Source organism: Caretta caretta, chromosome 19, assembly GCF_965140235.1.
Source record: "Caretta caretta isolate rCarCar2 chromosome 19, rCarCar1.hap1, whole genome shotgun sequence".
Classification (NCBI taxonomy): domain Eukaryota; kingdom Metazoa; phylum Chordata; order Testudines; family Cheloniidae; genus Caretta; species Caretta caretta.
The window spans coordinates 11,599,688-11,611,948 of NC_134224.1; the positions used below are offsets into that span (position 1 = coordinate 11,599,688).

The following is a 12,261-nucleotide window of genomic DNA, read 5'->3' on the forward strand; positions in this document are numbered from 1 at the left end:
AGCCGGCTGGGGCTGGGGAGGTATGTCCTAGTGTAGAGACAGGAGGGGGGGGCGCAAGAGGAAGACGCACTCAGCTCATGCTCAGCTGGTGGAATGGGGACCAAATGAGCTGCTGTGAGGGCAGCCTGGGAGCACGGCGGCCAACGCACGGGCTGGGTCTAAAAGTGGATTAGCATTGCTGCGTCCCCTTCAAATGTGCTGAGTATTGAGCCCACCATCTGCTCGTTCTCCTCTCCTTCCTCTTGCATGGCAGCCAATATCCCGTCTTCTTTTTTTAAATGAGTGCTGAAAGGGGACAATCAGCCCAGGAGTCAAGGGAGGATTTGGAATTGCACTCACTTTATTCAAACAAACAAAAAAAGATAGAAAGGAAAATGTGTGTCCCTTACAGAAATGTCACCAAAACGCCGCCCTTCCAGAAGCCAGGGCTAGAGCTACTGGCTCAAGCGCTTGAAAGAGGACGAAGGTCACTCATTACACCCTTACTGATTCAACACCTGTCCCAGGCTTGAAAATTCACTTGGGATCCCTGACTCCTGCACACAAGAACAGGCTGGCAGCAGAGCTGGGACAGGGCTGGGTTAATTTCAGCTGACGTCCATAAAGATAGACAGAGATATGTACATTTTTGTACAGCCATAAATACTGTTTATTTCTGCTGTGCAAATCCACATGAAGCAAGTGGTGCTGATAGCAAACAGCCTCTGCTGATATAAAACCCTATTGTTCCCTCTCCACCGCCTTCAGCCTGGCTTTGATATAGTTACATGTGTGTTCGCAGCTGGCCAGACAGACGTGGGACCGACATCTGCTCTCACACTGGTTCAGCCCCATTGTCTTTAGCCCTTCCTGCTGGTTTTTCCCAGGGTAAATGAAATCAGAATCAGACCTTAGGGCTTACTTCTTACAAGAGACCCTGTCAAAATAAAAATCACAGGTCCTATTGGTAGTGATGCTAATTAGTACAACTCCACTGGCTTGCTTACTACCAAGGTCCTTACCTGGTGTCAATCAGCATAGAGAGCTGCCCCCCGCAATGGTCAAAAATCATGATTTGGGTCCCCCAAAATCATGAGCTTTGCTTAAAAATCCTGGGATTAAAAATTCATTTGGGGGGAGGGGTTATTTTAACTTGCCCTCTGTTTTTGAGTTGTTAGGGTCATGTTCTCAAGCTTTTCCCCACAACTAAGAAGGGTGGAAACTTAGGGGGTTTTTGTTTGTTTGTTTGTTTTGTTAACAAAAGCTGAGATTCTCATGTAATCACAGGATTCCAGAAGCTGGGGCTTTAAGAAAAAAACCACATATTGTGAGACTCGCAGTAAAATTGCAAGAGTTGGCAACTCTGCATCACATAATTAAAACTGAAATATATATAAACAACCCCCCAAATCCTAATGTTATTGTCAATATTATTTGATCACTCTGAATTCAGGTAGGTCAGTTTTGCTTTCTGTTTATAGTCAGTTTCTCTTTCTCTTGCACTAACCCACTGTTGTTGTGTTTTGGGCTTTCAGCACTATAGGGGAATATGTGACTAAAAAAACCAGCCGCTTAATCCATTTTCAAGAAACAGTGAAAACGTTTCTAGGTGTGTTGTGAAAATTGGCAATGCCCCTTTCAATTAAAACAGGGATGTTATGCATGTGACCATTTGCTTCAATGATTAGGGGTAAAAAGTAATAATTAAAACTTCCATAGGCCAATGCCGATGGGGCCTGATCACACGCCTTTTGAAGTCAATTGAAAGACTTCCCCCTGTTTTCCATTGGCTTTGGATCAGGCCCCTGAATGTTCAGAAAACACATTATTCATGTCCATGTTCAAAGTGAATGGCTGACAGATGTTTATGTTTCTTTACCCTGGGCAAGATGGCGTTTCACCAGCATCAAATGAAATTGGTTCATTACAAGAGTCTTATATTTGCCAGTGATCGGATTCGGGCCAAAGCCAATACAGCCTCCCTTAGTGATAAAGACTGATTGGAAAAAAACCAAACAATTAAACCAAACAATAAAGAAGGTTGCCTTTTTGGTGTTCATCAACAGCAAGGGACTGATAGCAGTGCCCAGAGTGAGACATAACCTGGGCAGATGTATGAAAGGTTCTCCCCATCCATAGCTCTTGCACTGTGAATCTTAGCCCTGACCTACGGCACCCCGTAGCATCTCAATGCTGGGCATCTCCTGGGAAGAGAGAGTGACACTTGTGGCAAACTGCGCTGTGGTTTCCCTGTTGGAGAATAAGCCGCAGAGAGAGGAAGAGATGAACACCAGGCTCGTGGTTTTACTTCCGTTTGCCAAGAAAAATTTGAACCCAGGTCTGCAGAGGTGGAAGGCCGGTGTGTTACCCATACTAATCCCTGTTCCCTTTCCAGTCTCTCGCTTGGCCTTTCCTGGGTTTTGAGGGGTCTGCTTTACTGTCCCCCCACCATCAACCAGTCTGGTGAAATAGCTACTCTCCAGCTAGGATTTCTGTTATGTGGGAAGAGATCTGGGTGTCAGAGTGAGATACAAATCTCAGTAAGTTCTCTGTATATGCAAGCCATCACAATGAGGAAGAAATGAGCCATTCCATCTTCTCTAATAATCACCTAATCATAGAATCATAGAATATCAGGGTTGGAAGGGACCTCAGAAGGTCATCTAGTCCAACCCCCTGCTCAAAGCAGGACCAATCCCCAACTAAATCATCCCAGCCAGGGCTCTGTCAAGCCTGACCTTAAAAACTTCTAAGGAAGGAAACTGACATAGGCAAGAGCAGGTTTTGTTCCAGTGAGACAAGTACTGGGGAGAGAAGACAGGTTGTTCACACTGTGTGTCTGAGATCTAAACGTCAATTTTTCTCACTTTGTCCTTGGGAGGAAAATAATGTTTTTACAGTCTTGTCAGATGCTCATTCCAACAAAAGAGCCTGTCTTTACCAGTACGGCCATAAAGGCCTTCTGCAGTGGAGGCTGCTTAGGATACAGGGTTTACCTCGCATGGTTTGAGTCAATACAGTATTCCTAGCTTTTGAGATCAGAAGAGACCACCCACAATCATTAAGTTTGACTTCCTGTATAACACAGGCCACAGACCCTCAATCACTAATTCCTACATCAGGCCCATTACTTCTGTTTGAGCTCTATCCCGTGTTTTAGAAAGACATCCAGTAGGGTTGTTACCTAGTGGTTGCTGTTGTACACAGATGCTCAGCCTGATTTAGGCCCTGAGTCAGCAATGCCGTTAACTTTGGCTTCAGTAGAGTTCAAAGTTAAGCTCAAACTTAAGTGCTTTACCGACCTAGGGCCTTACTGGGCTGGTTTTGCCTGCCTGCTGTCAGATATTCTCTGGCCTCCACTACGTGTGGAGTAACAATAGCCATCAAGACTTGTCTTTCAGCACCAAAACACAGACCCCTAGCACTTGAGCTAAAGGAGCAGCTACATAAGCTGGCAGCAATAGCAGGTTGTTATCCCAGTGGCCAACAAGAAAATCAATTATCCTGAAATGTTGCATGTCCCATCTCATCATGCGGTAGAGTTTTTCTGGGAAGTTTGGTACAGTTCAAAAAATGGTATTTTGAATACATGGTGGTTTTTGAACTGTCACCTGCCCTTCACATTTTCCTAAAATTCCTGAATATTTTTGGGTCCTCTTTCCAAAATGGCTCAATCTAGGAGCTCCCTGACGCGGCTGTTTCCAACGTGTAATGTGAAGGAACCACACAGGCCCAGTGGGGTCTGAATACCCGCGTTCACTAACGATATACAACATGCAGCAAGGCCCAGCTACATATACGCACTTCTGCTCTGGCAGGGGTCAGATGCCTTCTGAAACTTAGTGAGCACCACTAGAAGGCTCACAAAGTATTTAAAGGGATACAACCCAATTCCTATGCACTACACAGATTCTTTGAGTCGCGGGGGCAGCGGGGAGCAATGGAAACAAACTGGCCAGTGGCCAGTCTTCTTCTTGTCTCCAGGGCTTGTGGCAGTGCTAATCCATACCAACTGGTTTAACTCTAACAGGGAAACATGAAGGCCCCATTAATTGTTTCTGCAATGAGATCGTGCTGCAGTTAACGGCCACTAGAGGACTGATTCTCCATTGACCTGCACCTGGCCACATGGGTGTAAGAGGCTGCTGGTAGCATTTTACTCTCCATTTGCCGGAGCATAAATACTGGCCTGGGATGCATGGCAGTGGAGACTCAGGCCTCAGGAGGATACTTCCACTGCTGCATCTCTTCTGTCTTGGCTCCATCTGCTCTTGGCTGAGCTGGTACTTTTCACTCTTGGCATCCCGTGTCTGATCTTTAACCAATTGAGTTTCAAGGCTCCAGCTGGGTGGCTGGATCGGACTGGATTGTGGAAGGAGATGGATCACGTTACTCAGTCAGGGCTTGCGGCTTGTCATCTGGTCATTATACATAATAATAGGGCGCTCAGGTGGGATCCCGAGTGCTTGTCTAGTTATTGGGTCTGAGCCTGTGCATGGGGTCAATCTGTGCAAAGATAAAGAGCAAAGATGAAAGGATTTAATCTTTGCATAGTTGCCTTGGTCTGTAAGCTAAATGTTTCCTAGTGGTAGGGAATCTGAGTTGTTCATATACATATACATGTATACTTGTGTGTGTGTAGGAATACATTTCATTTCTATTTTATAAGTCTGGGAAGAGAGATAGGAGGATTCGGTGGTTAAAGCACATGCCAAGGCATCATGAGGCCTGGGTTGGCCTCCCAGCTGTGTCACAGACTTCCTGCGTGACCGTAAGCAAATCATTCTGCCTCTTTGTGCCTCAGTTTCCCCAAACAGTTGAAAAGGGATCATGCGCCTCTCTCCCAGCAGGGGTAATTCATTCCTGTTTGCAAATACTGCCAAGGTTCTTATCTAGAAGCACAGAGTATTATTACTGTCAAGTCTCTCTTATTATGAAACTAAATTAAGAATTATGCAGCTTAGGAAAGTTGTCTTGGGCTGCTTCATTAACCTTTACATGCTGATCTATAGAAAGAATGTGTAGCTCTTGTCCCTTGGGGGAGAATAAGCCTATGGTGCATAATGTATTGGACATGCCACTCAGATTTTACAGCCATAGTGGAGACCGGCCTGAACCGCAAAGCTCAGCTCCAGATGCACTGCTGAACTGGCATCTTCCCACTGGACGGAATGGTTCATTGCAGGCGTCGTGCAGCCTTCTCGAATGGACAGAGAGAGAAAGTGGGACCAGCGCTACGGAGGATGGACAGTAAGGCTCAGCTGATCGGGGCTCATTTCTTACTGCGGACTCCCTGCATGTCATTAGTGAAACCGGGAAAATAGCGCCTTGTTCTTCAGTCTTGTTTGTTTAGACAGTGAGGTCTTTGGAGTTGGCCGATCTCTTCCTGGGGGTGCGTGCAGCACCTCGCACAATGGAGCCCTGAGCTCAGCTGGGGCAGGTAGGTGCTGTGGTCATAACAGTAATAGGACCAGCTGCAGTGGACAGCCCTCCGTGTTGTGCGTCAGCCCAAGGTTGCTAGAACTATTCTTGATTTGTAGTAAAAGGCCAATGTCTACTAAGCAACACACATGTATACGTAAGTCTCTCTCTCTCTCACACACACACACAGACACACGCACACGTATGTGTGTCTGTTTTTATGATGAAGAGCCTTTCACCTGTAGGTTGCAATCCAGCCCAACCAGCTAATGACCACAAGTAGCTTCTCTCTAATAAGTGTCCCCAGGCTGGTGTGAAATGCGTGGGATCAGGTCCGCCCAGCTCCCAGCAGGCAGGTGGACACATCACAAAACCCACCGCTTCTACTGGCACTGACGGGTCTCCTTGGGAGCCCTACCAGCAGCAATGCCTTGGCATTGAATGGGCTAAGGAGGCAGAGCTCCTTTCACCCCCGAAAGGAGAGTGCCCCCCCGATGAGAGTCAAGGCACATTGGCAGGCAGGGAGCTTGCAGTGTGACCTGTTTTGTGGACAGAGGATACAGATCCCCAAGACTGTCTCACTCCAGTGTGAGTCCGGTACAACTCTGTTGACTTTGTTGGATTTATACCAGTGTAGCCGCAAGCCGAATCCAGCCTGCGGTGTTGGTGCAGCCCGTGGCCTGCCTCTGGCCTGGATCAGCTCTGCTCATTGCTACGTGCTTGCACTTTTCCTCCCCATCAAATCATCACAGCCCATTTCCCACCAGGCTGACCAGTTCTGCAGGTTTATGTGTTAACCAGACCTGAGCCTGGCCCAGAAGTTCACATCCCAACACGCTGTCCAGCTGTATGAACTCCAAACACGGCTCCCACCTGGAATCATGCAGATAATCTTAGAACAGGGAGAACGAAAATCCCGTGTCCGATTGCTAGCATGTTTGAGATTTGGCCCTGGGTTCTAATTCCGTGGCTTGAGCACAATGTACAGCACCAAACACATGGGGGCCATGACGTAGATAAGGCATTTAGATGTCACTGAAATAAAAAAAATAACAACAGAGCCCGTGTCTGGTATTCCAACGTGCATATGCACACAGAGAGCATAGAAAGGAGCTGGGTTTAAGCTGGTGCCTGTCATGCTCAGAGTATCTCAATGTGCTTTGCAAAGATATCAGAAACCCGATTTGCAAACTACTATGAGACCCCCTAGTTCTGCATGTGGATGCGCCAATCAGCATGTCGTCACCTGGGATGGTACCAGGGCCCATGAATGCCCACTTGAGCACTGTGCAAGTGGGAGCCCTAGCTTCTGGGCCCGGGTTGGAGAGTTGGGCCCTGAGACTGGCTGCGGCGGGCAAATGCGAGAGCCACTGTGTGCCTAGCAATGACTCTCCCACAGTGTGGGCCCCTCCAGCCCACTTTAAGGGCTGATCCAAACCCCACTGAAGTCCGGGGAAAGACTCGCATTGACTTGACTGGGGTTTGGCAGAGGCCCTAAGTGAGAGAGAGGGAGGTATGGCAGGGATCCCAGATCTCTTTTTAGAAACGTCTTGAAAGGATCTTTAACCTCAGTGTTTAGCCTCCCCCAGAGACAGGCAGAGGGAGTCCCCTCTCCCAGCGCAGTCACCCTCCTGCTGCTGGTGTACAGCAACAATCCCAGTTCCTACTGTGACACTGAACGCACGACGCGGTGCCTCTCTGCGGGGGGCGGCGGGAGTGCATTCTCGCCGGGCAGATCCTGGCACTCCTGCCACGAGTGTCCATGACGCTCCGAGCTCCGTGGCCCGGGGTAAGCAGGGGAGTTGGCTGACTCCTACAGATCCCGCTTTGCACCGCATAAGGCTGTACAGAGCAATAACGATGCGGCGAAAGGAAGGAAGCGGGCACACGAGACAAGTAGCCACACGCCTCCGTCAGGAACGTCCCAGGCCGCCCTGGACAGGTGGGCTGTTGGAATGTACATATGTACAAGACATGGCAGTCAGTGAGTGCTCTGCTCTCCTACCGGGGGGGGGGGGGGGGGCGTCCTGAGCAGCCGTCCCGGAGCGCAGCAGCAAAGGGTCAGCAGGATGCGCCGGGGCCTGCCATGTGCAAGGTCAGAACGGGCACAACGAAAGCACAGGGCTCCTCCCCAGAGTCCGTGGGCTGTTGGCGAACCCCAGTTCTACCTTGCGCGGGTCCCAGAGCATGGGGTGTGCTTTGGCACAGCAGCTTGCCCACCGCGAGCTGCGGTTTCTCGCCACCGGCGCCACCTGCTGGCATCGGGGGAACAAAACCCGACGTTTGAATGGCACATGACTTCACAGGGTCGCATCTTTGCAATTTGCATCGCGCCAACCGGCGTTTGAAGGGCACCTGGGCTTTTACATCCGCTGAGAGTTAAAGAAGCGGCCCCACCCCCATGAAAGCAGCGGCAGGTTCCCCCATCTTGATGGCGGGGCCTGTCCATCTCCAGGCTGCCTTGTGGTGCAGGTTTGGTGCTCGTCTGACGACGTGTTTGCAGCCTGTGGATCCTCCTCATTGCCCATCCGATGCCACGGTCTGTTTTTCTACAGTTCTTAGAAATGTTCAGCCAGGAATCTGTTGCTTTGTGATCCTCCCGCTCCCTGCCCAATTCCCCATCACCCTGGTGTCTTCATGGAAAATCAAGCATTTGCAAATTTTTTTTTTTTAAAGAGTCCTTGATGAGCCAATCCACTCCCGCCCACTCGCCTCCAGCCACCTCCACTAGAATTCTGTGGTGGTGACCTGAGTCACCTCCGAGAACAGTTCCTCCCTTCTGCGGCCACGGGAGCCCCGCTGATGGCTGTCCATGTCTAGTCATGCTGGCTTATTGAGGGCTTCGGAAGGGGTGCAGGTGGAGACGCGCTCCCGGGTGGTGTTTCTCGCTCGGGAGAAGCTGTTTTGCTCGATCCGGGACCGGAAGGGCAGGCAGAACTCCCGGAAGCACCTCTTGAAGTTCTCATCCAGGAAGGCATAGAGGACAGGGTTGAGGCTGCTGTTGGTGTAACCCAGGGCAATGCAGAAGTGCAAGCTGGCCACCACGTAGGGGTTCTTCTTATCTATGTCCACCAGCGTCCAGACGATGACGAAGATGTGGATGGGCGTCCAGCAGATGATGAAGGCCGCTACCACGACCAGCACCATGCGGGTGATGCGACGCAGATTGCGGTCCTTCTCCTTGGAGCCCGAGAGAAGGCGGACGCTCTTGAGGCGTAGGATCATGAGCCCGTAGCAGATGGTGATGACCAGGATGGGCACCATGAAGGCGAAGATGAACACACAGATCTTGGTCACCGTGTCCCAGTACATGGCGGGATCAGGGAATTGGAGCATGCAGAGCACGATCCCATCTGCAGGGGAGAGAGGGTAAGGGAGAGTGGTGGATAGGTGGGAGAGAGAGCCAGAGCCAGAGGAATACCCCCGTAATCAGCTGCCCCAGGTGTGCATTTACAGCCCCCTCTGCTTATTAAAACGGCATAGGCAAGGAACTCCTAATGTATTCCCGTATTTCTACATCAACATGATTAAATACTCCTAACAGTTTAACACCAAGGGGGATCACATCTGCAGGATAATTGGAACTGCAGTTGAATTCAACAGACCTAATTTGCACCAGAGTAGGAGCCTACTTTTGCATACAATAGGCCTTATTTGCATGCTGTCTCCCATTGTATTCAAATGATTAGACTGTCTCAGAGTTGCCACCCCCACAATCCTCCATGCAGCCCACCGGGCACCCTTTTTCAGCAGACAGCTCTGTCTGTGTGCATGCAGCTTCCAACCTTGGCATCTGTCAGTTTCCAAACAGATCCAGCTAAATTCCTAACATTTGCTCTTGGTTTGATTTAATGCTGGCTAAACAGAGTGCTTCAGAGATGGAGAAAAGGAGTACTTGTGGCACCTTAGAGACTAACAAATTTATTTGAGCATAAGCTTTCGTGAGCTACAGCTCACTTCATCGGATGCATGCAGTGGAAAATACAGTGGGGAGATTTATATATGCAGAGAACATGAAACAATGGGTGTTATCATATACACTGTAACGAGAGTGATCAGGTAAGGTGAGCTATTACCAGCAGGAGAACAGGGGGGGTCGGGGGGGGGAATAACCTTTTGTAGTGATAATCAAGGTGGGCCATTTCCAGCAGTTGACAAGAACGTGTGAGGAACAGTGTGTGTGTGTGTGTGGGGGGAAGAAATAAACATGGGGAAATAGTTTTACTTTGTGTAATGACACATCCACTCCCAGTCTTTATTCAAGCCTAAGTTAATTGTATCCAGTTTGCAAATTAATTCCAGTTCAGCAGGTTTCAGAGTAGCAGCCATGTTAGTCTGTATTCACAAAAAGAAAAGGAGGACTTGTGGCACCTTAGAGACTAACAAATTTATTTGAGCATAAGCTTTCGTGAGCTACAGCTCACTTCATCAGATGCATTCAGCATCTGTTGGAGTCTGTTTTTGAAGTTTTTTTGTTGAAGAATTGCCACTTTTAGGTCTGTGATCAAGTGATCAAAGAGAGTGAAGTGTTCTCCGACTGGATGAGATGGAGAGTTGCCTAGTGGTTAGTGCTGGTGACTTGGTGTGATGCTGTCTACCCAGGTGTCAGCTCAGGACAGGGCTGCAGGCTAATTCACTCATATGCTAATAGAAATCCAAGGAGTGTCAAAAGGTATTGTAATGTAATCAGGCCAGTTCACTTGTGTGTTAGTTTAGTTCAAAGGAACTGTTAATAGTATTGTCTTCACTTATCGATAACCTGTGGATTACTTCATGTATATCCCTGAAATTACCTAGCTCAAAAGTTTGTTAGTGTTAAGATGAGAATGTACTTGATCTGTACTAAATTGGTTAGTCTCTAAGGTGCCACAAATACTCCTTTTCTTTTACTTGATCTGTAACCTTCCTGAAAACTAACACAGGATTGTTGTTTGCAATTACAACTGGGGCTTTCCAAAACTCTTGCCACTGACACATTTAATGGCTGGGGGCAAGTTTTTTAATGAGATCTGGGTACAGAACCAAAGACCCAGATCCAAACCCCTGCTCCAAACTTCAGGGTGGGTCTGGTCTGAGTTTTGGAGTGCTACATTTCACCTATCAGTGCCTCAGTTTCCTCATCCGTAAAATCAGTCTAACACTATTTACCTGTCTCATGCTACACTGTAAGGGCTAATTAATGTTTGTAAAGCATACATAGAGTGCGGGCTCTTGGGGGCAGGGGTCACCTTTTCGTTTGATGTGTGTACAGCACCTTGCACAGTGGGACCTTTATACTGAGTTAGGGCTTCTGGGCCTTGCTGCTGTTCAAATGATAAATGCCTTGAGATTCTTAAACAGAAGCCTCTACGGATGTGTAATGATAAAGCCCTTCCTCTGATCACAAATCCGTTCTTAGAGTCAGCTACTCTGAAAGGCCTCCAGGCCCCATTCAGTTGCGGAGGTTTCTGAGACTGCCAGTTGTAACACCGATCCCTGTGATGCAGATGCCTGTGTTCTGAAAATGGGGCCAAGGACTCATTGCAGGGAAGCTGCCAAATGGACACTGATGGCGACATCCCACTACCAACCAGCCTGATCTAGATCAGAACTAATCACCTTTGCTAAGAGACAGGGCAGGAGAGGAACCACTGGGAGATCGAGGGCATTAAAACAGCCACGTAAGGGAGGTGGGATGGTTTTGGGGGGAACTGAGGCATTCAGTGATCTGCACGGGGGGGGAGTCTGGGGCAAAGCCAAGAATGGAAGCCAGCACTTTTTTGTCCTAGCCCAAAGCCTTAACTGCACCATCCCTCCCCTCTAGCCTGCAGCTCTCTGAAGCTGCATCTACCCGCATGTCTTACACGTATCCCCAGCTAACACGGTATAGACAGCAGCGTGAACAGGGAGACCCTGGTTAGGTGAGTAGAGTACAGACATGCCAGAGCCTTAGGGTGCGTACCCCGAATGGCTTGCTACACGCCCACGCAGCACCTCTTCCAGCTACACTGCTCTTTTCAGCACTAAAAAGAACGGGAGGACTTGTGGCACCTTGGAGACTAACCAATTTATTAGAACATGAGCTTTCGTGAGCTACAGCTCACTTCATCGGATGCATTCAGTGGAAAATGCATTCAGTGGGGAGATTTTATATACGCAGAGAACATGAAACAATGGGTGTTACCATACACACTGTAACCAGAGTGATCAGGAAAGGTGAGCTATTACCAGGAGAAGAGCGGGGGGTGGGGGGGGCGTCCTTTTGTAGTGATAATCAAGGTGGGCCATTTCCAGCAGTTGACAAGAACAGTAGGAGGGGAAATAAACAAAGGGGAACAGTTTTACTTATGGAGTATAGTGTCCGATTGCCTCCCTGCAGCCGGCGTCTTTCCCCACCACAGGGAAAAGGCTCTGGGAGCTCCGGGTTGCTGGAGTCTTTCGCCACTGCCTCTCCCCGGCCAGAGCCTTCTACTGCTGCGTTATAGCTACACCCCGCAGCCTCTTTCTCACTGGGGTGCAGAGCTGCCACAAGTGTAGATGAGGCCTGAGACTCAGTCAGGGGTGAAAGTAACTTAAAGGGCTTACTGGTACTCAGGAGTCCTGAGCAGCGGAGCATGGCCTCAACCAGAAGAGGTGTGGCCAGGCCCTTTAAATCAAAATTTAAAGGTCCCAGGGCTCTGGCTGCGGCTGGGAGCCCCGGGGCCTTTAAATCACCCCCAGAGCTACCAGCTGCAGAGGCGGCTGGGAGCCCCGGGCCCTTTAAAGCGCCCTCCAAGCCCTGCTGCCGGAGCCCCTGGGGTAGCAGTGGCAGGGCTCCAGCAGCGTTTTAAAAAGCCTGGGGCTCCGGCCACTGCGGGGAGCCCTGGGGCCCTTTAAAGCGCC

General features: G+C 49.3%; 1 protein-coding gene across 1 annotated transcript in view; it reads right to left on the bottom strand.

Annotated features, from left to right (window-relative positions):
* Positions 1-320: 320 nt before the first annotated feature.
* Positions 321-12,261, bottom strand: part of OPRD1 (opioid receptor delta 1) — a 34,363-nt gene continuing 22,422 nt past the window's right edge. Inside the window, exon 3 of the mRNA XM_048825497.2 lies at positions 321-8,753. Coding sequence (XP_048681454.1) covers positions 8,221-8,753 — 533 coding nt within the window. The 3' untranslated portion in view covers positions 321-8,220. The remainder of the gene's footprint in view (positions 8,754-12,261) is intronic.